The sequence below is a fragment of the Phaseolus vulgaris genome, chromosome 1 (genome assembly GCF_051622355.1).
Source record: "Phaseolus vulgaris cultivar YP4 chromosome 1, ASM5162235v1, whole genome shotgun sequence".
NCBI classification, from domain to species: domain Eukaryota; kingdom Viridiplantae; phylum Streptophyta; class Magnoliopsida; order Fabales; family Fabaceae; genus Phaseolus; species Phaseolus vulgaris.
The window spans coordinates 2,235,628-2,258,279 of NC_143498.1; the positions used below are offsets into that span (position 1 = coordinate 2,235,628).

General features: G+C 28.4%; 3 protein-coding genes across 4 annotated transcripts; 1 reads left to right on the forward strand and 2 right to left on the reverse strand.

The window, feature by feature from the left end:
* Nucleotides 1-8,659: 8,659 nt before the first annotated feature.
* EMB2184 (Ribosomal protein L31) lies at nucleotides 8,660-9,354 on the reverse strand. Its single transcript, XM_068619512.2, has 2 exons — nucleotides 9,243-9,354; nucleotides 8,660-9,158 (listed from the first exon to the last, which is right to left on the reverse strand). The coding sequence occupies exons 1-2, from the start codon at nucleotides 9,312-9,314 to the stop codon at nucleotides 8,832-8,834; spliced, it is 399 nt and encodes a 132-aa protein (XP_068475613.1). The 5' UTR covers nucleotides 9,315-9,354; the 3' UTR covers nucleotides 8,660-8,831.
* A 1,134-nt stretch (nucleotides 9,355-10,488) lies between these two features.
* LOC137815401 (glucose-1-phosphate adenylyltransferase large subunit 1) lies at nucleotides 10,489-15,595 on the forward strand. Its single transcript, XM_068618542.2, has 14 exons — nucleotides 10,489-10,808; nucleotides 11,430-11,552; nucleotides 11,758-11,931; nucleotides 12,413-12,505; nucleotides 12,596-12,679; nucleotides 12,996-13,051; nucleotides 13,207-13,300; nucleotides 13,460-13,645; nucleotides 13,744-13,824; nucleotides 14,094-14,180; nucleotides 14,257-14,361; nucleotides 14,771-14,877; nucleotides 15,131-15,191; nucleotides 15,279-15,595. The coding sequence occupies exons 1-14, from the start codon at nucleotides 10,590-10,592 to the stop codon at nucleotides 15,378-15,380; spliced, it is 1,572 nt and encodes a 523-aa protein (XP_068474643.1). The 5' UTR covers nucleotides 10,489-10,589; the 3' UTR covers nucleotides 15,381-15,595.
* A 398-nt stretch (nucleotides 15,596-15,993) lies between these two features.
* Nucleotides 15,994-19,567, reverse strand: LOC137816393 (mannan endo-1,4-beta-mannosidase 7). Of its 2 annotated transcripts, XM_068619511.2 has the most exons (5): nucleotides 19,146-19,565; nucleotides 18,558-18,752; nucleotides 17,730-17,852; nucleotides 17,297-17,490; nucleotides 15,994-16,537 (listed from the first exon to the last, which is right to left on the reverse strand). In XM_068619511.2, the coding sequence occupies exons 1-5, from the start codon at nucleotides 19,476-19,478 to the stop codon at nucleotides 16,135-16,137; spliced, it is 1,248 nt and encodes a 415-aa protein (XP_068475612.2). In that variant the 5' UTR covers nucleotides 19,479-19,565; the 3' UTR covers nucleotides 15,994-16,134. The 2 variants fall into 2 exon arrangements, with proteins under 2 accessions (XP_068475612.2, XP_090151989.1); XM_090295863.1 differs by lacking the exon at nucleotides 17,297-17,490 and having other exon boundaries at nucleotides 19,146-19,567.
* Nucleotides 19,568-22,652: the final 3,085 nt, after the last annotated feature.

Sequence of the window (22,652 nt, forward strand, 5' to 3'; positions counted from 1 at the left end):
TTTACGAATGCGGCTATTTATATAGCCGCACTTGTAAATCAAAGCGCTTGATTTCGTAAATCAAAGCGCTTGATTTACGAATGCGGCTATTTGTATAGCCGCATTCGTAAATCCTTTTTTACCCTAAATTTTGAAGTGCGCCACACACAATTTCATACTTTCTTTCTTGTCTTTGCCTTCGTTTCGCGTTCGCACTCTAAGTTTGTCTCCTTCTACTGCATCTGCATTCCATTTGTGTAATGTAAGTTCTTGAGCTCTCTTTCTTCCCCTTCATCTTCACAAATATATGCATAAATGTTTTCATTTTTCTTATATATGTTTTTTTCTTTGCATTGGTGGTCGTAACTCAACTTTATACGATCACTAACTTATAAGGTGAGATTTGCATTCATTTATATACTATGAAATGTCTTAATCTCTAATCGATATGACACTAAAAGAAAATCATGAAATATAAACCAATTTAGAAAACATTTAACAATAATAAAAATTAATTCAAAAATAATTTTTTTTTTAGTTTCTAAAATTGTTCCTAATTTAGTCATTATAACAACTAATTATTTTTTGTCTTTAAAATTAATTTTTATTTCATAGTGTAAGATGTTTAACCATGTGATTAAAATGGTATCAAATTAATACGCTATTTTATATTGATGTCATCAAAACCATGTTAATATCGTGTCAATGTCATATTAGCACGATCTTTTCAAATTTAATTTTTTTTCGAAAGAAATCCCTGATAAGAAACGGGAAAAAAAAGTTGAATGATGATAAAAAAAAAACAGAAAAGAAAAGCATGCAACACAGTGCAACGAAAAGAAGACAATTATTGAAGAATGTGTTTATGTTTTTGAGTACGATTGGTTTCTGACCATGTATATTTCTACATTCGTTTACAACCACTTAAATCCATCCTATTATCTAACAACCAATTTTATTTATTTTATATTCACTAATTTCATTTATATTTTAATTAATTAACTTAATTTTAAAGTGGATTCTAAACTACTACGACATAAAACTCTTCTTCACGTATCGTTGGAGATCCCACATCGACTATAGACTATAGATTATGACATTTCATTGTATATAAGTGGGTGCAAACCTCATCCTCATGAGCCGGTTTTATGAGGTTGAGTTAGACTTAAAGTCCACCTTATAATATGGTATCAGAACCATTTTGAACCTATCCTAGCGAGTATTTATTAGGCTTATCAGATCATAATTTGTAAAGTTATATGGTGGTTGTAGGAAAAGAAAAATATGTGAAATAGACTATTGACTTTTTGGTTTGTGTCCTAGTCATGACAACGTTGTATTTCATCCAGTACTATATTATTTATTATTAGTTTTTTCTTCACTAAAATATTATTTATCAGAATTTAGATTTTAAAAAAAATGAGTGGATGGTATTGAATTTCATGAGAGAAGACAACTATTTTCTAAGTAATAACTTTACACAAAATATTGTAACATTCTAAAAAAAAATATATGCCACAAGTTTTTATAAAGAGCAATAATGCATTGATACACTGCAAAATTACCAGTGTTCCATGTTACCTAGATCCAAACATAAGAACATTTAAGCTGAAACAATTTTCTCATATATATGTGGGTGCTTAATTGCTATCAAATATGATTTTGTCCTTTTCTTTGATTTTACAACAGAATAAGTTAATATATATATGGGTGCTTAATTGCAATTGTCGTATTAAATATGGTTTTGTCCTTTTGTTCGGTTCTACAACAGAATAAGTTAATTGTCAGATAAAATTCAGTTTAATTATTTCTTGAGTTGATCACCTATTTATATTACTAATTTATTGGATTTTAGACTTAATTATATTTTTACTTTTTATACCTTATATTTATTACATATTTAAGTCTATTTAATTATTGATTTATTTTTATTTAATTTTTTGTCTTATTTATAGTTAATCTTTCAGTCTACAGAGGGCACTAAATAAAGAAATATAAACTTAATACTTTTATTTTAAGAAAGAAAAAGAAACAAACTAAAATCACTTCACTCTTTTTTAAAATTATTATTATATTTACCTATTTAAAAATAATATTGTTAAAGAATAAAAGGACAAAATAATATTTGATACAACATTGCAATCAAGCACCCATATATATATATATATATATGACGAAATTGTTTCAACTTAATTGCAAATAATTGTATCAAATATGGTTTTGTCCTTTTATATATGTAAAATAAAATAAATTTCCATGAACAACAAATGATATTAACAGTGAAAAAATATATATTTGTCTGAATAACTTTGTTTCTTTTTCACATACGTTTCTCACTCACTCGTACACTTTCTCCTCTTATTTGGTTTAAAACACATTTTTAATACTTTCATTAAAAAACATCTTTGTACGAACTACATAATTTCCATTTCCACTAATTTTTGTTCCTAAACTTTTTGAGCCGTCGTATTCAATTGTACGTCAAACCCACATGTCAAATAATTTTATTTTCTCACACTCATCATTTCCAGCACTCATTTTCAACTTTAGTAAATGTTTTCAGACCACCAATTAAGTTATTAAATAGAAAATAAAAAAACCTAAAATTGTACATCAATGTATTTTAGTACATTCATTATTACATCTTGTCTTCCAATTATGTCAAATTAATGTCTATGATAAATTGAATTAATTTGACCTTATTTAATAGAATTAGGGTTAAATATATTTTTTAAATTAATTTATGTTCTTAGTTAAAACATTACACCTCCTATTAAAAAACTATTAAAATAAATCTGATCTTTATCAGTATTATTTTTTACGTAACAAACCAACTTTCAGCATAAACTCTATTATAATATTATATATTCATGTCACTTATAAGTTAGCATAAAATATTTTTACATTCTAATCTACACTTATAAAAAGTTGTTTGTGATGAAAAAGATATTAACATGAACTTATTTCAACTACTACGAGTATTAAAAAGTGTAAAGTTTAAATTAAGAATAAAAACAATATTTCATAACCAATCGCATAAAAGTACGTGGAAAAAAAATAATTAACTCATATATAATATTACTAAATATCCTTTAATTAGTTTTTTTTTTTTACTTTTCATTATTAATATCAATTTTTTATAAAGAACATTTCTTTGAAAAAACATTTTTAAATTGAGATTAATTATATATTATTATTGAAAAATAGTTATTTATACTTATATTTGTGAGCATTATGCTGAGATTTGAATTCCAATATCTTTAAAAATAAAAATAAATATTTTTTTAAGATATTGATTGCACAAAATAAATATTTTATTTTCAATACATATGATTCAAAACTTTATCGTGTGTTTGTTAAAAAATGATGAAAATGCGAGGAACGAATAAAATGACACGAAAATCAAGATAATATTTTTGTTTCTCTTATATGAAGAAAGTTTCAGTTTGGGTCATAGTAAATTATCTTCAAATACAATATATTTGAATTTAAATACATATATAAAATGCATAATTAAAATAAAATACTAAATAATTAATAAAACAAATTTAATATTTTATTCAAATATATTTTATATTAAAATAATTAAATAATAAAAATAAAAAACAGTTTACTTATTTTAAATTTGATATTAACTTAAATTTCCATTTTCAATCATTTTGTTTACAATAATTTATTTAAAAAAATTATTTTTATAGATTATTCTCTAAATATATTAATATACATCCAAATTTATTTTAACAAATCAATCAAATTTACTATAAACTTTCTCTTTATTTTCCTTCAATTCAATTTTTTTTTTCAAAACTACAAATTTTCTGTTCAAAGTAAAACTTTGAATAACAGATAAAAAAAAACATGTAAAAACGACATTATTTTATCTTAATAACGATTATGAAAAATAAAAGCATAATCGAAAATTTAAACTATATGAACTATAAATATCATTACTTTTTTATTAATATACATTCTACATTATAATAAAATAAATTAAATAATTTAATATTCTATTAATATGCATTTTTTTATTATAAAAATAAATATTTAAAATAAAAATTAAACTAACAAATAAAATAAAATAGCTAATTTAATATAGTATTAATAGATATGTTCTATATTATACTAAAACATGTAATTCAAAATATTAAAATAATTATTTTAATTTAATTAAATATTTTTTTAAATTAATTTATTTAAATACATTCTTATTTTGAAATCCAAGGTTTTTATATCTTATAATTTTATTAAAAAATTTATTTAAATTTATTTTAATGTAAGACTTTAAATATATATATATATATATATATATATATATATATATATTAGCTGTAATTTATAGCTTTAAATTTTGTGTATCAAATTATAATAAAATACTACCAAATAAAAAATAAAAAATAATCTTTTACTGTCACATCTATTATCAATTTTCCATTTAAAGAACATCATTTATGACTCCCTAATAATGAAATTCGTCCTTTATTGATATTATTTAAGAACACACGTCCTATTCGTGTGAATTAGGTAAAACATTATATTCATATTTGAAACCTTTTTTTTTATGAATTTTAATAATTTCAAATTTTGTGGATATTTCAGCTTTACCGACAGTTGCAAACCAATTATAATATTTCACTTTTCCTCATTTTCTTCAAACTTCAATCATTTCCCTTCCAATTCAATCTAACCATTAATTTACTTAACTAACTAATAAATTAGTTTAATTAATATAACTTTTTTGACATATTAAATTAGTTTATTTTAAAATATTTTAAATTATAAGATATAAATTAATTAATTTTCTTTTCTTTTATTATTTTTTAAAATCATGATTATAATTTTTTATTTATTGAATTATTTTTAAATTTTTTATGTAATTCAATTAATACATTTAACATGAAAAATTGAAGAATACACCAAAGAAAAAAAATGTAAAATAATTTGATGTAATAGTAGTTTAAATTAATAGATTAAAAAACTAATTTCTAAAATAAATAAAATCAAATTTTACTAATATTTTTGATTAATTTAAATAAATGAGTTCTTTAAATGAAAAAATATATATTTTCTTAAAAATAAACAGAAATATTAAATTATAAAATTATAATTACATAATAATAAAATTTGGTTTAGAAAACAAAATTTATTTATATAATAAAACTTATATAATTATATATTTCTATATTATTTAGAATTTATCAATTAATTTATAAACTAATTTTACAAAACATATTTAAGACAATAATTAAATATATAAATTTCAGAAATTATAAATTATGACTTTTTAAACTACTACTTTGTGAGCCAATTTTGTTAAACATACCCTTAGATTCTATGTCTACCTGCATTAAACAACTTGTCATTTTCTTATTTAAAATTTTAGAGTATTAAAGAAAAGAAAATATCTAATCGGAAAAAAAAAATTATAGATCAAAGTTATGTGGGTTGGGTAACATCAGTCCAACACATGGGGTTTGATAACACTCTAAACCCTAAACCCTAAACCCTAAACCCTAAACCCGGGGATACGGTAGATCCAACAAACTCTTATTAAGATAAATTATAAATGACTTTAATAACATATTAAAAAAGTAAACTTTTAAACCTAACTCAATCTTATACGACTGACATATAAGATGAAATTTGTATCCATTTATATATTATAAAATATCTTTATCTTTAGGTTGGTGTAAGATCTCCAACATCTTCAATTCGAATTGAATCGATCTACTTATATTTAGATTGATTTAAATTGAATCATCTTTGTTTGAAAATATAAAGTATAATTAAATTTGCAAATTCGTTATTGTAAGGTTGAAATTTTCGGACACAATCAAGTTTGAACAAATTCGGTGGCACTTAACATCATAATTTAGTCATTGAATAAGGATATAATTATTTAGGCAAATGTTTTGATTTGTTGATGCATTTGATAACACACTCGACCAAATTATAATAATAAGAGTAGTAAGACAAACAAATATAGTTGCCCACAATTATTAATGGCAATCTATTTAAAATTCGAATGTTGGGTATGTAATGGTTATTCCAAAACCCTAATAAGTTAGTAGAAAAAAATCAACAAGAAATATTTTAAAATTTTATATCATTCACATTAATATTATAAATTGTGATTGATCTTGTTTTTGTTATTGATAGTTTTTTATATTTTAATTTAATTGAAGCATTAATTGTATTTATAATGAATTTTGTAAATAATGACAATATGTTTTTGTCATAAAGTAAAAGATGTTTGCTTGAAAGTAGCAATTTCTTCACTTCATTCACTTTGATTAATTCTTTTTTTTTTCTCATGAGTTTATTTCTTTTTAAGTGTTCCACTCTTGCTCAATTTATGTATTTCAATCGTGTGTTTTTTCTCTTACATTTTCTATTTTTTTTAATTTTATTTTATCTTCACACACTTTTATAAAATATAAGAGTTTGAGAATTATCTTCTTATTATTGTGTATGAAAAATATTTTATTGGTGAAAAGGAAAACTTTGGTGTGAAACTTCCATGATTTTCTTTGGATTGAAAGATGTATTTTAGAGAGTAAAGAAAAAGAGTGAAAAGTATGGAAGAATCCTAATAAAGATGTCATCACTATTCTTTTGGCAAGATAACCATCCTTCATTTTAAATTTCAAAAAGATATAAATACAAATTTGGTAAGTTTTGTCTCGCTTACAAGTAAATAATAAAAAAATACAATTCTTAAATTTCAAGAAAAAACATAACTTGTCCTAAGAGTTAAGTTATTTTAATTTAACATTTTAAGCATGTTATACATCTAATAACAATTGGACCTTCAAAATATGAGTAATGTCTCCTTTATTGTGTTTAAAAAATAATTCTAAAAAATATAGTTCAATACATCTTTTATTCTTTTAAATAATTTGACTTAAACATGCAAAATTTATAATAAGTAATTATTATATTAAAAAGTCATGTATAGGATAGAAAAAACGTTGATAAGACACTTAACCATAATTTATTAGAAGCGTTGATTGAACAAATTTATTTAGTGAATTCAATGTTTGTTAAAGACCATATTAAAATTTTAATAATTTCATAAAATTCAAAAAATTACCACTCAATAAAAATCCATTTAATTGAATAATTCAAATTAGGAAAGTTTGGAAGTTGATTCATCAAACAACTATTCTTATTTTGTGTGTGCAACATCTTGGAGAAATATGGTTGTGTTAAATATGTGATCTTGCACTATGTTATTGAATGAATATTTGATATCTATGTTCTCTTTTTGCCTGCCATTTTTTCTTGATTTCATACAGCAAGATCAACATCTTATCTTACAACTTTCTCCATTGAAACAATTTGTAATCATCAATGTAAACTTGCAAGTTATAGATACACACACTCAAACAAACTTGCAAGCTTGAAAGTTGGAAAGACCACATTAAAATAACTTGAAGTGCTCCTTAGGCAATTTTTATACAGCCAAACCTACTTGTGAATTCAATTGGTTCATGAATAAACCATTTTTTTTTTGCAGTTGTAAGTTATTGGAGGATTCTACAATCATTTATATGCATCCCAAACAAGCATAGAACATGATCATGGTAACTGCACACTCTGCAGGAACTGTTCTGCATCTATGTATAGCATCAAACATACTGTTCTGCATAGTCTAATTAAATTATTTATGGATATGCAACAGTGCTCAAAAACTGATAATACATTAAATTGCAACCATGTTGATGGTTTTATCCTCCAATTAGCTTGCACGTTACATCAGCTAACAAAAACACCACAGAGGAGAAGCTCGTCCTCAGATGCTTCTAAAATTATGCAATCCATAGGACATATACAAACTCCCTGCCTCAAATCACTGAGAATGTTCATGAAGGAGTTTCTCGACGCATATCTCTATCTTGAAAGTTGTTATCCAAATTCACAAATACTATCTCATAGTTTTCTAGTGTACACCTGCCGGCAACTATACGATTTACACCCTAAATTGTACTTCTGTAGCTCTTCTTAGCAAACAACAATAACAAGAAACTTTAGAATTTGGATTTGAGTTTATCACAACTTCCAAAGCTAGGTCACGAAGTGGAGGATATCCCTTCTACCATGTCACTAGTCAATTTAAAATTTCCAACCCACTAGTCATGAACAAAAGTTTGTGTAGTTATGCATTGGTTTGACAATGGTAAGACAATGGGTGACTCTGTAAGCCAATAGCAGCCACTTAAATAGATTCTGAGATCATTTAAAATTTTCAATTCGTATTTAATCCAACTCATGAAGCTAGTTCGTGAGATCAGAGTTCTCTTCCACTAATATGTACTATTTCAACTATGTTACTAATCGAACAGAGAACTCTAACACCATTATCCCTGTCATTCAAGTCTCGTAACCATAAAGTTTTAACCTTGTTCCGATAAGTATAATATAGTCGCACGTCTAATATAGTCGCACATTGTTTAAGAGTATGTATTATGGTCTAATATAGTCGCATTTGTATTATGATGTCAAAGAAAGTTTATATATTTTTTTTCACTCTTAACTCGTCGAAGAACAAAACCGTCACGGAGCATAACAATTAAAATTAACAAGCACGTTTATAAATTGGAATACAAACTAAACTAATCAAAAGGAAAAAAAATGTAACACCCGAGTTGTTTTATCTGTCAGAACAAAATCAACACAATCATAATCAAATGAATCCCAATGCATTTTTTTTACCAGTGACAAACATATCCACATTCATCCGTTTGCAGAAAACAATATCCATAGCAGCATTTTTTCAAACAGCTGAGAGAGAAGTGTTTGATCATGTTACACCAATTGAAATTGGAAAGAAAAAGGTTACCAAGAAGAGAAGTTCACTTCTTTTTGCCTCCCTTGGAAACCCCCTTGCGTCTTGAAGGGATAACAATCTCTCCTTTGAGGACAGGAATCTCCATAATCTGCGTGAGCTCACCGAACTTCTTCCTGAACTTCTCGACCTGGTCGTCGCTCACCATAACCGCCGAGCGGTTGCCGAGGTAGAAGGGGTGGTTCCCCGACCACACGTCCACCACATACTCCTTCTGGGTCCCACCCGTCGTCATCACCAGCTCTCCGTTACAGTACACCTTGGCATCGCCATGGAACTGCGGGTGTATATCCTTCTTCCTGCACTGCACCCCACACTGCACCACTCTCGCTACCTGCCAACAAATTCAAACAAAAACTTCGTCAAAATTCATGATTCCACACTCAAACGTTGTACCTCCGAATTTGAAATTGGTTACGTTTTTCTTCGGAGATGGAAGTGGAAGAAAGGGTGTTCCTTGGAGGAATGTGTTGGTCACACTCTGCGCCATTTTCAGCTACCTATCGGTTTCTGACAAAGGATGAGATTACAGTTACGCACAGACATTGCTTATGTGGTCGTCACCAAATGGGCCTTTCCATTCGGCCCAACTAGCCCATTAAGCTTGCCGATTACTTACTGCACCCAATGAAATTTTACCTGCAACTGATACTTATGTAAACCACAAAAATGCCCTTTAATAAGAAGGGGTCATGTATCAAAATACATATTGGGTTTTCAAAAATATGTTTTTGGATTTGAATTTTCGAAATATTTTCCCGAATTCTAGAATTATTTTTCCTCTTTTTATATTTTGTTTTTTGAATTTCTGTTCAATAACATATTTTTTTATTTTATAATGAAATTTTGATTTTCTAATTCTATTTCAGAATTTCATTTCCAGAATTCTATTTTGATTTTTATACTCTGAATTCTCAATTTCAAAACAAAGGACAATTTTGGAAATTTAAAAGTAGATTAAGTATGCAAGTCACAAATTATTTTGTTTAGTTTTTTAAGAAATATGATATATTGATAACTCATTTTTTTCTACACCTATTCTACAACTCTAATACTATTATTTTAGTTATTTTTTTATATTATTTAATTATAAATTTATTTTTTATTATATATATTTTTTAAAACTGTCACACTAAAAATTGTATACAAGTTGTTAAAGTATAATTTTTATTTTTTTTATTGTAGTTCTATTCTCATTAAATAAAAAATAACTTTTTTTATTTAATACACACCTAAGTAATTTGAAAGTTTTGATTCATTGTTACTTTTCCTAATTAGTTATGTCATCACAATTATTAAACTAGAAAAAGAGTGTTAAAAGTAATAAATAGAACAAAACATTTTCTTGAAGACAAGAAAAAAAACAAAAACTACAAGGTACCTAAGAACACGTCAAAAAAAAGGTGCAATGATTTTGCCAATGCCCTCTGATTCCACGTAACATGAATGTGTAGCATGTGGTGAGCAATGAATTACAGAAACTTCTGCCATTTTTTTCGTTGGTGATGACAATTCATTAGGCAATAGATCTCAACTCACTATACTCTCTAACAGTCTCATTGCACCATCTCAGGCACCATTTTCACCACATATTTTATATATTCAACTTCACTCATTTTACTTGGTCACTTGCAAATCTGAGACATGCTATATACCATAAAAAACTTGATTTCTTGATCTCACCACACTCTCCTTTTGGCCCCTCAGTGCATTGTTTACCTGCTTCTTGTGGGGTCTTGTGTGAAAGAGATAGTGAAAAAGAGTCATGGAAGCAAGCATTGCAACACCAGGTGCAGGTGGTATTGTAGCTACCAAGGGGTTTGGGACAAGAAGCAGAGGTTCTGGCTTCTGGGGTGAGAACACAAGGGGAAGTCTTAATGTAAGATTTCACAGTACTCAACCATGCAAGAGTGTTAAGGCTAGAAGTTCCAACTCTGGCATTGCATACGCTGTGTACACTCCAGACATCAACACAGAGTCTCCGGTAATAGCTACATGCAAACATTTTCTGATGTGGCTTGATGTGTTTCTCCCTCCCTATATGAACACATGAAACATTAAATGAAAATCTTCCAAAGCAAAGACAAACACTGAAACAGACACTGATACAACACAGAAATACGAGTTTTTAGAAAATTAATACATTTATTTTTTAAAATTGTGTCTAGAATTGTCAATAATCCAACAAATATTTTTTGAATTTGACACTTTACTTTACGGATACATGTCCTTTGAGTATCGGTGCCTAATACGTGTGTTCGACACGGATACGTCATTTAAGAGAAGTGTAATTCATGTTACTAATTCTTATAAATAAGAACTATGGATATAGATTATTGGATCATGTTTCAGTGACCAGGATTCTGAAAAAATGTTCATAATTTCGTGAAGCTGTATGAAATTACTCATTAACTTTTATTTCTCATAATAATCTCTTGATGCAGTGCTTATTTATATACATACATAAAGAAAAACTGAGATCATTATTGTAGGCTTATGTGTTTTTTGTCATTTGAGTGACATCATGTTGGTGCATTTTGTTACTGTTGTTTGGTTTGTTGGTGCTTTTGGATGATAAATAGTAATGTTGTTTTTTTGCTCTTAGTTATTGGAGAGATCCATTATTCAGAGTCCAAAAACAAACCCTGAAAATGTAGCTGCCATCATATTGGGTGGAGGTGCTGGAACTCCACTCTTTCCTCTTACCAGCACAAGAGCCAAGCCTGCTGTATGGTTTTCTAATTTATATAATTTTCTTTAGAGGTTTGAGTTGATTGCTATAAATGGTATGAGAGGTTTGTTTTGAATTTTGAGACACAGATGAATGTACTAACGTAAAGGATTCTCATGATTGTTCTTCCTTCAAGCAGTTGCAGGATTTTTGAATGTGATGAAATATATGTGCAGTATTAATAATTTTATCATGTTTGCAGGTTCCCATTGGAGGGTGTTACAGACTGATAGATGTTCCTATGAGCAATTGCATCAACAGTGGCATCAGGAAAGTGTACGTTTTAACTCAGTTCAACTCTTTCTCTCTCAATGGCCACCTCTCTCGCACGTATAATTCTGGAAATGGAGTGAACTTTGGAGGCGGTTTTGTAGAGGTAAGTTGTCTGTAGCATTTCAAAAAGACTGAGATTTACTTTATTTTAGGAAATTTTGAAATTTTCTCCGGGTGGTCTTGGATTACTTCGAAAATTCCTTCAGTTTGTTTTTACTTTTTAGATTGGTGTCTTCATCCTTTGGTTTTGGATTACTTCGAAAATTCCTTCAGTTTGTTTTTACTTTTCAGATTGGTGTCTTGATCCTTTGGTTTGCATGTTTTCAATTAAAAACAAGTGATTTGTCTTAGGTTGGGTAGGTGATTTTTCTACTGTGTATGAGGGGCTGCTGTTTTTGTTTGGAATATTGTGAGCTATTTACCCAAAGTGTATAAGGGTTTACTCACTCTTAAAGTGGTTCACTTTTTTTTTTTCTGATAAAAAAAGGTATATTTTAGGAAATGGATTTTTATAAAAAGGTTTGAAGAAATTTATCAGTGAGGCTATGTTACTGATCAAAGTTGGAGTAATTTACATGGAACAGGTCTTGGCTGCTACTCAAACTCCTGGAGAATCTGGGAGCAAATGGGCTCAAGGGACAGCTGATGCAGTGAGAAGATTTATTTGGGTTTTTGAGGTAGGTATTTTGTATGCTACATACATCTATGCTAAAATTGTGGGTCTAGTAACCATAAAATGAATGTGTGTGTGGATGATTATCATGCAGGATGCTAAGAACAAGAATATTGAACACATAATGATAATTCCTGGTGACCATCTTTGTCGGATGGACTATATGAAGCTTGTGGAGGTACAACTTAATTTCTCAGCTAAGATTGCATCATGTACTAAATATAGTTCATGAAGACTATGCTTACATAACATATAGTGACTAAGAAAAGTGATATATTGACAATTTGTATCAGTCTACAATCCTATTTTCTTGTCTAAAACTTGCACCAGTTTATGAAATAACGAAAATAACATTTCTTCATATCATCAATCACAAGTTGTATATTGGAACAGGTTTTCTATCATTACTGTAGTGACCAATTTCTCATAATGTATCAAGTAAAACTAAGATACTTTGTAAAAATATTACTAATTGATGAGGATTGTGCTTGTAGAAACATAATGCGAGCAAGGCTGATATCACAGTTTCATGTGTTCCTATGGATGAAAGGTATGTATATATATGCAAAAGAGACAATAGTACATTATTGTCTTTCAGAAACCATAGACTCTACTAAGTAATATAGAAAAAATGTCTTTCAGAAACCATAGACTCTACTAAGTAAATATTGCTGTTGGAGTTGACCAATGTTTGCTATCTTGTAGCGGTGCATTAGACCATGGGGTTATGAAAATTGATAGAAATGGACGGATTACAGAGTTTGTAGAAAATCTAAATGAAACAGATGTGAACACAATGGTACATTACCTGTGCTTTAACTCTCACATTTTTTTTATAAAAGTATCATTATGCAACTTGACATCTCATCTAGGCCTTAACTCTCACGTTTCACAACCCTTCGTTCAATAAAATATGAAGTGTTTAAAGCTGATTAATTGTCACCTTTAATAACTGCAGCGTGTTGATACAAGGCTCCTAGGCTTAAGTGCAGAAGATGCAGAGAAATATCCTTTCATTTCTCCAATGGGTGTTTTTGTGTTCAGAACTGAGGTCCTGCTGAAACTGCTAAGATGGAGCTGTCCTTCTTGCAATGACTTAGGATCTGAACTTATCCCATCTTCTTTGAGGGACCACAAAGTTCAAGTGATGAACAATCCAAACCATGGAATTGAATGCTATTATGCTGATGCAGTTAAATTCCTTTATGTTCTTGATGTTTTTGTTTCTGTTTGTATTTTCAGGCATATATGTTCAACGAGTACTGGAGAGATATGGGCACTATCAAGTCCTTCCTTGAAGCCAATCTGGAACTAACAGAACAGGTTTGTTTCCTCTATATTTAATTCTTAATTTGGAAGTTTCTTTCAACCAATTCAGATTGTTTACTGCAACTCATTAGCCAAGAATGAAAGTTAGTCATAATTCTATTTAAAAACAATTTGAATCTTTCACTGTTTAGAAGACTAAGTTTCTGTTAATCTTTATAATTATGAAATTGATGATATTTGAAGAAAGTAATGCTATTAATACATTTTTTTGCCATAAGGAACAATATAGTACATTTACTGGTCACATACTTTATTATTTGTAGTCTCCAAAATTTGAATTCTATGATCCGAAGACGCCTTTCTTCACTTCCCCAGGATTCCTACCACCCACTAAACTAATAAAATGCAAGGTAAGAGTGAAAACTTTTACTGGTTTGCTTCTTTATGCTATTACCACAAATGAATGACTAAGCTTGGTTTTTGCAGCTAGTGGATGCAATTATTTCTCATGGTTGTTTCTTGAATAAGTGTAAAGTTCAACATTCTATTGTTGGTCAGCGCTCACGTTTAGAGGCTGGTTCAGAGCTTCAGGTAAGCTTGTTCTGCACTTTTCTCTACATTATGAATTGTTATTGTTGAAGATCCTACATCGACTAGAAATTAGTACATTCATAGTATATAAATGGGTGCAAAACCTTACCTTAAAAGCTGATTTTGTGAGGTTGAGTTAGGCTTAGAGTCCAATTCTTAATAGTTATACTTCTCAAATTGGTGGGGTATGAGGAAAGTGCATTTTACACATCTTTACCATGGCCTCAAAGTTTCAAGAGTTTAGTACCATTTCACCCCAATCAATTGTTTTTGCTTAATTGAAATTGAGAATTTGAGAAGTATAATTCCATTTAGATAATGCTAATAGAGTATATATAGTATTATAGGATAACAAATCAATTGAGGATGTTGTGTTGCATTGCATGTACTTATGGACTTTGCTATGCAGGATACCATGATGATGGGTGCTGACTACTATCAAACTGATTCTGAAATTGCAACTCTGTTGGCAGAGGGAAAGGTTCCAGTTGGTGTAGGAGAGAATACCAAAATCAGGTGCCATGATGTTCCTTAATGAAACCTTTCATACTCATATAGAACAAAATGGTCCAAGTTATACTCACAATTACATATCACAAGTTGTGACTTCTGTTAGAAAAACAATATAAACCAAATTAAGCTTTTGGAATAGTTGGTTCATTACATAGTTTAGAACCTCTGTAATCAACTGGTCTAGAGTTTGATCATTGCCTCATTCTAAGTTCTTTATTTCTAATTTATGCTGATTTCCTACTCCAACATTTTGAAGGAATTGCATAATTGACAAGAATGCCAAGATAGGAAAAAATGTGATTATTGCCAATGCTGATGTAAGTGTTGCTTCAGAACTCACTATGGAAACATGGTATTTCATTCTGCAAAATTTGTTTTCTGATTTAGTTTCTGTGAGTTCACAGGGTGTTCAAGAAGCAGACAAGCCTGAAGAGGGATTCTACATTAGGTCTGGCATCGTAGTTATAGTGAAGAATGCAACAATTAAAGATGGAACAGTGATTTGATGGAGTTGGTTGCAGAAAATGGAGTATGATTAGTTTGCTCCATTGTATACTACAAGTTACACTCTATGTAGGAACTTCTAGTTTCAGGATAAATAATTTCTGTTGCTTTTTTTTTCTATCATAGATCCTTTGATGCTCCTTAGGTTAATTTCTCCATTCCTAAACTCTTGATGTTTAAGTTTAAGATTACTATCAATAATGAGTTAGGATTTCAAATGTGAATTAGTAGTTCTGCATTAACTATTTTCTATGACTTCTTTATTGACCAAAAATGTTATAAGAAGAGCTGATATTACCAAAAAACATTGAAGTGTAATATTAATATAAATTTATCTCCATTAATAATAATGACTAAACATTCTTTTCTTTCTGATTCAATGTCAAAAAAATTGAAAATTAGAATCCACTGTTTCCTTTAAATAACTTAAACCTATTGGAACTGAGGAGAAACAACTTTCTTGGCAAAATTATTTTATGTTCTGCAATAATTTAAGATTTTAGTAATTCAGAAATAAGAACTTTAAAGAAACATTTGAAAACTTAATTACACCAAAATGTTATTAATTCATTTTGGTAAAATAGAAAACTTAAACAATATAGATTGATCAACATCTAGACATGTGATGCCCTCTCAGACAGTACTTGTAATTTCTCTTTCAAAGGAAACATGGGTCCAATACATATTCATGCACAAATAATGTCTAAAATTGAAGGGCTTTCTATTAATAATGTTACAAAGTCTTCAAGAAATGTCTCAGTTTCTAACTTTCCTTGCTTTGTTCTTAACTCTGGAGGATTTCTTCATTCTGATTCTGTTTAGCTTTTGAGACTCTTGAGCAATCAAAGTAGCAGTTGAGCTATTCTCATCTAAGGGCACTTCATAGCCATCATTAAAAGCATCCATTCCTTCTGCTAGAAGATGCCAAAATAAGCCACCAGTTGCAGCCCCACCATCACTTGCTGATGAATAGATTGCAGAATACACCAAGTTGTAAAATTGGTCCCTTATTGCAGTTGAGTCACTGCTCATGTTTTTTCTTGCTACTCCAAACTCAGCAAAGAGAACTGGCTTCTGAATGCTCTGTGCATCTTTTATGTGATCATTCAACCAACTAACCAAAAATAAGGTTTGTTCTTCATTGCTTGATCCTGGTAACCTGCTCATAACCTTACCCAATTCAGCATTATCATGAAAAACAAAACCTTGCCCCAACGTAAGAAACTAATTTTTACTTCAACACTGATAAGAAAGTATTATTAGTATGATTTTTGTGTATAAATATTAACAGTTTCATCATATATAATGAATGATCTTGTTCTTATAATGAAAGTTGAGTCTTTCTGCTGTTAACAGTTAAAAATAAATGCACAATTTTGGAATGTAAGCTAGCTTATCTGAGAGACAAAATAAATTAAAGACTTAGTATAAATTTATGGACTTCAAAAAGCTTGAAGCTTTCAATAGTGGGAGACCCTTTGTAAAGAGTTTGTTTACACATGCATGGTAGAAATCTAACCAATACATTATGATTTCTGATAGAATTTAAAGATCCAACCACACATATATATATATATAGTAGTCTGTGATTGATACATTCCAATAAACTGAAAGTGATAAAAAGATTTTGATGAATTCATGTTTGAGGGGATTTGGACCTTTTGCATACACTGATATATAGTAGTCTGTGATTGAATGATACTGTATAAACCTTTTCTGGTAGCATACACCATTTACTCCTTTAAGAATTCTAACAAGACATTTATAGGTAGAATGTTTCTAAATGCATGTTTTTCTTGGTTTATTTTTTATAATAAGATGTGATGTGAGTGTGGCCTAAGAAAAATGGTGCATGATCATTGTTCATCATTAATGTGATTGTGAGGTTTTATTAAGAAATAGAAGTGAAATTGCACACCATTGATCAGGGTATGAATGAACTGTTGCAAAATCAATGCCAGGGATTTGGTTGTTTGCAATGAAATCTGTTCCAACTTGGAAATTTGGATTAGACTCTTTCTTTGACGGCCCATAGAAGCCCTCTAGACCAACCTCAAGTAAATGGTTTCCATCTATGGATTTCAAGTAAGATGCCATTTCAGTAATCCAAGCCTGTCATTGAAAACAAAATCATATGTAATTGAAAACCTAAAAGCCCATTGAAATTATTTTTTCATAAAGTTCTCTTAATTTTTCTGTTCTTTCTATTGATAGTACATAAAGTTTTTATTTTGTCATCTAATGTCACATGGTGACATTTGATATGTTGGGTTATTTTGACAATAATCATATCCAAAAATTATATTTACCCTAATTTCGAAAATATAATTGAAAAACAGAATAATAATTACCTGAACTGTGTTCCCTGAATGATCAGAAGGGCATCTAACTTCATTCATGAGTTCCCAAGCCATTATGGTTGGATCATCTTTGTAAACCACTCCCGTGAAGTTATTACGCCTTGTGAGTACACTCTATCATGCAGACAAACATAAAACTACACTGTTACATGTCTTTTTCACTTCAAAAACCTTGGTACAATACAAATGTTGTCACGAGCACAAGTAGCTGAGGCAGCAACCAATAATAATAAAAAAGTACTACATATGTAGTTAATGCTGAATTTTTCTTCATGTAGTGTTTCATCAGTTGTTCTTAAAGGCACTTTATATAATAAGAAGTGGTGGATAGCATAGTGCAGATGTAAGAACATTAAGATGGTTGAAAATCACAAGTGTGTATCAGTAGCAACATTAAGAAAAGTCTAAACCTCTATTGCAGGTTCATTAATTCTTGGTAGCTTTCAGCTGCTAGGTAGCAAACATTTATGCTCACAGACCAAATCAACTACAAAAGTTGGTAAAATAGTGTTAAAGAAAAAAAAATATAGCTTTTTTTCAGCAAAGAAGAAATAAAATATAATATGTCTCAACCCTTATACAAACAGTGACCAAGGTTAACCTGCCAATGTCAACCTGCTTAGCACCCGACTAATATATAATATTCAGGCTCTACATATCTTCAAACCAAACTTTAAAAGAAATGAATGGCAAAACACATCCGATCCTTATAACCAATCTTTAATCTAAACAATACACACAAAACAACTCTTATTAGAACCAAACGTCTACAAACACGGATACAAATCACAAATACAAATAAAAAACGTTTAATTATACCTTGATGTGGTTTTTGTAGAATCCCTTGACAAGAGGGTTTGTGAAGAAATCATCTTCAGAATGTAGGGACTGGCCCTCACTCTTAGCCCACTCCACATATTGTTTCTTTCCTCCAAAGTTATCATAGTTATTCACCAAACTCAACACCAACTTGGTCCCATACCTTCTGGCTTCTGATATTACAAAGTCCAGTCCCTTCATTATTTACACAGCCAAAATACAATTATTACTGCTGCAAAAAACTGAACACCAATTATAGCAAGCATGCATTTGGCAGAAGAACTAATGTTAACCATCATCAAATTATAAAAATCAAGAAAAAATAGCTTATAGTTCATCGATCTAATCACAAACCATCATATATATGCATAAACTTTCTTCCCTTTTACAATATCTGTGTTAACTATCAAATTCAATGATTATCTGTGATGGAATGCCAGTGTAAAATAGACTATGTATATATAACATAACATGATCATTAAGTGCTTCAAAAGATTAAACAACTAAGTAACATCTTTACTCTAATTCAATACCACAATCTCTAAAAGGTTCAAAGATTATAGATTGCAAAATGGAGATGAAACTGACCAGGAACATGTCCTCATTGTATGATCCAGGAGAGTACTGAAGGGGCCTATCTCCACCATCACTGAAAGCCCATGTTCTTGCTATGCTAAGTCCATGGTTTGCAGCTACTTGAAATGCAGATGTGACCTTGTTTCTCTGAGATGGATCAGAGGCCATGTACATGAGCCAATAGGCATTATAACCATTAGCATAGTAGGGTCTTTCATTCAACACAAGCTGCACCCCTCTTACTTTCACAAACTCGTCACCAAGATCATCACCTTCTACTTTGAAGATCCCATATTCCAGTATCAGGTAGAAAATTAGAGAGAACAGAAAGAAACCAAGCTTCATTGTTCTGCTTTCAAATCTTCACACTCTCTGCTTTTTGGTGGCGTGAGAACTAGGAATGTTCTGAATTTGCAGTGTGTGCGTGTATATATATATATTGGAATGAAAACTTAAACTTTCCTTGAGTAAGTCCAAATTCTAATTTTATGATAGTTTCATAATTTGAACACTAAGTTATTATATAACTTTGTGTTGATCACATACATTTTATTTAAATCAACACATATAAATAATAAATTAGTAATATAAAAATTGTTGATTGAAGGGCACAGTGTGTAGAATTATAGAGAAGATGTGAATGTGAGAGTGTGTTGTGGGGTCTGCAACTGTATGATTTTGAAGATGTGATGATGGAACACAGAGGTGTGGTTACCATCATAATTTTTCATGTCCATACATGCAAAATTGTTGCCCCGTGAGTCATATGAAATGGACTTTGGGACATGATGACATGATTCAAGGTATGATGCTGCATGGTCCCATTCATGCCTCAATAAAGTAACATGCTGAACCTGAGTTTCAGAATTAATATTTTTTATAATTATTTTATTTATATACTTAGTTTTTTAACCATTTATTTATTCTGTATATATATATACAGTATATAACACATCTAAAACAAATGTTTCTTAAAATATATATATATATATATATATAGATTTTGCAGAGATTTTGTATATAATATTAGATTAACACAAAGATTAACCGTGATATTTGTATTAATCCAAATTAATAAATACGAAGATCCAGTACATGCTAAAAAATATATATATTTAATAATATTTATCATTTTCAATCATTGAATATCAAATACGACTTAAACATTTACAACATTTATTAAATACCTTTTACTTTAATCAAATACTAACAACCAAAACCTATTATGTATGTATAGCTAGTAAAAAGGTTGACAAATATTTCACTCCCTTAAAAAATTATCTATCAATAAAAAAAATCATTAAATAATAATAGATTTTAGAGATTAAAAATAATTAATCACTATATTAACTAAATTATATACTAATTTAGATACTAAAAAATTATTAATATATAATGTGGTTTCTATTATTAATAAAATATTATAAAATGGTTTCTAAATTAGTGTCTAAATTACCTACTAAATTTTAGCTATTAATATTTTAGACTCTAAATTAGTCTTAAAAACTAATAGAGACTAATTTAGAACCTAAGTAGTTAGTAGTTAAAACTTTAAGAGCTAATAGTTAAATACCAATTTAAAAACTATTTTATAAATTTGTATTAATAATAGAAACTACTTTAGATATCAATAATTTTTTAATTTATAAAATAGTTTTTAATTTAATTAATATAATAAGTAATTATTTTAATTTTTAAAATTAATTTTTATTTAATAACTTTTTAATGAATTAAGTAGTTTTTATTTCTAAATTGAATTTGAGTTGAATTTGTAAATAAATTACATCCAACATTACCAACAGGCTTTAATGACACCAAACATTTTAAAATTTGGAAACTTTTGTTGAAAGACTTTTAAATGGTAAACCAAACAAACTGCCACTTACAGATTTGTGGATGTTTTTAGGTAGGTTAGGTAGCAATGTAATGCTACTAATAAATTTAATTTATAACACCTAGTTATCACTACAAGGGTTAATTTAGTATGAATTAATATGTTCTTTATTTTCTAATTTTTTTTCAAATTCCATTTTCTTCTCTACACAAAGACATCACATCATATGTATTTATACTTTTTCTAACCTTTTAGTCTCTTCTTTAAGTATTAATATTAAATGATCACATGTTTGATTTTTGTCTCCTCATTTATATTTAATATTAATTACAAGAAAAATATTACATAAATGTAATTTTAAAAATAAAAAATAATTAATTATTATATTTATTAAATTATATATTATTTTAAAGATTAAAAAATTATTGATATTTATAGTTTTTACTATTAATAAATAGTTTCTTAATAAAAATAGAATAAAACCAGTTAAAAATATTGAGGAGTTAAAATTAAATTTTGAAAAATAAAAAACTCAAAGTATACAATTTATCAAGAATTATACAAAAGAAATATTGCATCAGATAAAAATATAATTTAGAAAAAAGTATGCTAAACCTATTTAGTATTTATCTTGATTAAGGATAAAGTGATGAAACTTTAAAAAGAGTTAATTAAGGAGGATTTTGTGGATTAAATCTTGTCCATTAAATATTTGAATACTTGAATACTCTTATTTGAATACTCTCAACAATATTTGAATACTCTTATTAAGTTATAATAAAGTTAAATGTTTGCAATTTCAACTACATTGTTTAATCCACCATAAATCGATCAACTATGTTTTCGTTCTAGTTATTGATCATGGAGGTTTTCGTCCATCTCCTCTTAAATTTTTCAATTGTGGTCTTAAATTTTAAGATAATAATAATAGTAGCAAAACTAATTGTAAAAGAGGAAAAATCGGTAATTTTAATTACCTTTTGTAGAGGTTGGTTTGATAATCAAAATGTTGAAGTAAACCTGAAAAATTTAGATAGAGTCGAATCTAATAGTGCATAAGTATGTTTCAGATTTTTTTAGCAGGAAATTTCACGACTGATTCAAAAGGATTTATTCTTTATTTTTATAATCATAGTAAAATTTTATACAATGAGTTTGAGTTTTTAAAAAATTATTGTTTTTTTTTTAAATTGTGTAAGAACTATGTTAGAATTGTAAGAAATTTAACAAATATTTTTTTGAATTTGACACTTGAACGATACATGTTCTACGAGTGTTATACAAGTGTCGATATCCGATACATGTGCCCAATACGGGCACACCATTAAGATGAGTGTCTTAGTGTTATAAATGAATATCCTTTTCTCAATGATGGTTTTTTTCATAATTAAATATGTATATGTTAAAAAAAATATCTTAGTACTTCTGTTTAACATAAAGTTAAAGAAACTAAAAAAATAGCTTCTATATTAATTAGTTAATGAATAAATTATTTTTAGTTTATAAATAAATAAAATATTTTTTACAAATTGATTCATATGTACATTAGTTTTAACTTATAAAAAAGTTAAATTTAATTTTTCATTTTTATTACTTATAGATAATTCTTTTTCAGATAAATTCCTTTGGTTTTACATTTGCCCTATATTAACTTTAACTATAAACAAGGAAGTAGATATATCTAT

What these genes read in the sequence shown, in the direction of transcription:
- EMB2184 (XM_068619512.2), bottom strand. Translation starts at nt 9,314, where the DNA reads ATGGCGCAGAGTGTGACCAACACATTCCTCCAAGGAACACCCTTTCTT. An exon ending in TTCCATCTCCGAAGAAAAAC is followed by an intron (nt 9,159 to 9,242) that starts GTAACCAATTTC and finishes ATTTGTTGGCAG; the next exon opens with GTAGCGAGAGTGGTGCAGTG.
- LOC137815401 (XM_068618542.2), top strand. Translation starts at nt 10,590, where the DNA reads ATGGAAGCAAGCATTGCAACACCAGGTGCAGGTGGTATTGTAGCTACC. An exon ending in TGAGGGACCACAAAGTTCAA is followed by an intron (nt 13,646 to 13,743) that starts GTGATGAACAAT and finishes TTGTATTTTCAG; the next exon opens with GCATATATGTTCAACGAGTA. An exon ending in GGAGAGAATACCAAAATCAG is followed by an intron (nt 14,878 to 15,130) that starts GTGCCATGATGT and finishes AACATTTTGAAG; the next exon opens with GAATTGCATAATTGACAAGA.
- LOC137816393 (XM_068619511.2), bottom strand. Translation starts at nt 19,478, where the DNA reads ATGAAGCTTGGTTTCTTTCTGTTCTCTCTAATTTTCTACCTGATACTG. An exon ending in ACAATGAGGACATGTTCCTG is followed by an intron (nt 18,753 to 19,145) that starts GTCAGTTTCATC and finishes TAAATAATGAAG; the next exon opens with GGACTGGACTTTGTAATATC. An exon ending in CATTCATACCCTGATCAATG is followed by an intron (nt 16,538 to 17,296) that starts GTGTGCAATTTC and finishes GGTTATGAGCAG; the next exon opens with GTTACCAGGATCAAGCAATG.